The sequence below is a fragment of the Lottia gigantea genome, assembly GCF_000327385.1.
Source record: "Lottia gigantea unplaced genomic scaffold LOTGIsca_177, whole genome shotgun sequence".
Taxonomy (NCBI): Eukaryota; Metazoa; Mollusca; class Gastropoda; family Lottiidae; genus Lottia; species Lottia gigantea.
Genome location: NW_008708262.1, coordinates 99,655 through 102,460, shown reverse-complemented (window position 1 = coordinate 102,460; position 2,806 = coordinate 99,655). Strand labels below are relative to the sequence as shown.

The 2,806-nt window shown below is 26.1% G+C and overlaps 1 protein-coding gene across 1 annotated transcript; it reads right to left on the bottom strand.

The window, feature by feature from the left end:
- Positions 1 to 1,119: 1,119 nt before the first annotated feature.
- LOTGIDRAFT_142244 (hypothetical protein) lies at positions 1,120 to 2,334 on the bottom strand (the record flags this gene model as incomplete). Its single annotated transcript, XM_009051982.1, has 3 exons — positions 1,120 to 1,308; positions 1,414 to 1,902; positions 2,116 to 2,334. Coding segments are annotated over 3 exons (897 nt in total), but the record flags the coding sequence as incomplete, so codon positions are not given.
- Positions 2,335 to 2,806: the final 472 nt, after the last annotated feature.

Below are 2,806 nucleotides of genomic sequence, written 5' to 3'. Positions count from 1 at the left end.
TCTTTTTTTTTTTAGGGCGATGCCATTTTTAATTTTGATGAAAAATCTACACTGGTAAGTCTTTGATAATATAAATTCATACTTTCAATATATTGCAATGTTGTTTAAAAGAACAGTTTATCAGTCCAAGCCTGCCAAAGTAGTTTAGTTATTGTAGTGTAATATTTCTTTATTTTAGGGTGATGCAGTTTTTAATTTTGATGGAACATCTACGCTGGTAAGTCGTTGATAATATAAATGCATAGTCCATGATCTGAAGAAATTCCTTTTTTTACTTGTGTTCAGTAGAATTTTGATTGGTCAAATATATTAGTGACCTATAAATTGTGAAGCATAAACTGTTTCTCACCAATTTTGTTAGATCAGGGATGTCAAATGGAGATTCCACTGATTATTGATGAGACTACAAGTTATTCTTGTTTATTTTGTGCATTTTGTTTTTTAGGGATACCCTACTCAATTATATCCTACTATTGAGCTGAGTGGCAAGGCTCAGAGTACAGCTAAAATTCAAATAGTCAGTCAGTTTGGTCGTTATATTGTAAGTACTTACTTAGTTACTTCGCACAAATGGTGGTTTCAAATGGTGGACATGGGTTTTATTCTCGAAAGTCTGGTGATCTTGAATAAGTAATTTTGACAATGGATGGGAGGTTGAAAAAGTGTCTTGGATTGGACAAGAAACAGGGGACCCCAGGTCGTAGGCTACACATTAAAGATCTCCTGACAGTTGGACATGGGAAAAAAATACTACCGCTCATGAGCTGAAATTTCCTCTTTGCACACTGCATGGCATTGGCCATCTTGATAAGTCCAATCAAAATATCATATATATTGTAAACTTTTGTTGCATTGTAGTCATGCCCAGAAGAGCTGGTAGATTTAGGTAGGATCTCTGAGGCTGCCTGTGACAAAAATGGTGTATTGAGGTAGGTAAAATATATTCCATAGAGGTGAAGAACACTTGTTATAAGATACTGTACACTTTTATATTCTGAAAGATACTGAATACTTTTATGTTCTAAAAAAATACTGAATACGTTCATATTCTAAAAAATACTGAATACTTTCATATTCTAGATAATACTGAATTCTCTTATATTCTAAAAAAAATACTGACTACTCTAATATTATAAAAGATACAGAATACTCTAATATTCTGAAAGATACAGAATACTCTAATATTCTAAAAGATACAGTATACTCTAATATTCTAAAAGATACAGAATACTCTAATATTCTGAAAGATATAGAATACTCTAATATTTTAAAAGATACAGAATACTCTAATATTCTGAAAGATACTGACTACTCTAATATTTTAAAAGATACAGAATACTCTAATATTCTAAAAGATACAGAATACTCTAATATTCTGAAAGATACTGACTACTCTAATATTTTAAAAGATACAGAATACTCTGATATTCTAAAAGATACAGAATACTCTAATATTCTAAAAGATACAGAATAATCTAATATTCTAAAAGATACAGAATACTCTAATATTCTAAAAGATACAGAATAATCTAATATTCTAAAAGATATAGAATACTCTAATATTCTAAAAGATATAGAATACTCTAATATTCTAAAAGATATAGAATACGCTAATATTCTAAAAGATACAGAATAATCTAATATTCTAAAAGATACAGAATACTCTAATATTCTAAAAGATACAGAATACTCTAATATTCTAAAAGATATAGAATACGCTAATATTCTAAAAGATACAGAATACTCTAATATTCTAAAAGATACAGAATACTCTAATATTCTAAAAGATACAGAATACTCTAATATTCTAAAAGATACAGAATAATCTAATATTCTAAAAGATATAGAATACTCTAATATTCTAAAAGATACAGAATACTCTAATATTCTAAAAGATACTGACTACTCTAATATTTTAAAAGATACAGAATACTCTAATATTCTAAAAGATACAGAATAATCTAATATTCTAAAAGATATAGAATACTCTAATATTCTAAAAGATACAGAATACTCTAATATTCTAAAAGATACTGACTACTCTAATATTTTAAAAGATACAGAATACTCTAATATTCTAAAAGATACTGACTACTCTAATATTTTAAAAGATACAGAATACTCTAATATTCTAAAAGATACAGAATAATCTAATATTCTAAAAGATATAGAATACTCTAATATTCTAAAAGATACAGAATACTCTAATATTCTAAAAGATACAGAATAATCTAATATTCTAAAAGATATACAATACTCTAATATTCTAAAAGATACAGAATACTCTAATATTCTAAAAGATACAGAATACTCTAATATTCTAAAAGATACAGATTAGTCTCATATTCTGAAAGATACAGAATACTGTAATATTCTAAAAGATACAGAATACTCTATTATTCTGAAAAAACAGAATATTTTTATATTCTAAAAGATACAGAATACTCTAATATTCTAAAAGATACAGAATACTCTAATATTCTAAAAAATACTGAATACTCTAATATTCTAAAAATACTGAATAATCTTTTATTCTAAAAGGTTTTGAATTCTCTAATATTCTTAAAGGTTTTGAATACTAAATATTCTACATGATACAGAATACCCTAATATCCTAAATGATACTGAATACTCTAATATTCTAAAAGATACTGAATACTCTTATATTCTAAAAGATACTAAATGCTCTAATATTCTTAAAGGTTTTGAATACTAAATATTCTAAATGATACTGAATACTCTAATATTCTAAATGATACTGAATACTCTTATATTCTAAAAGATACTAAATGCTTTAATATTCTAA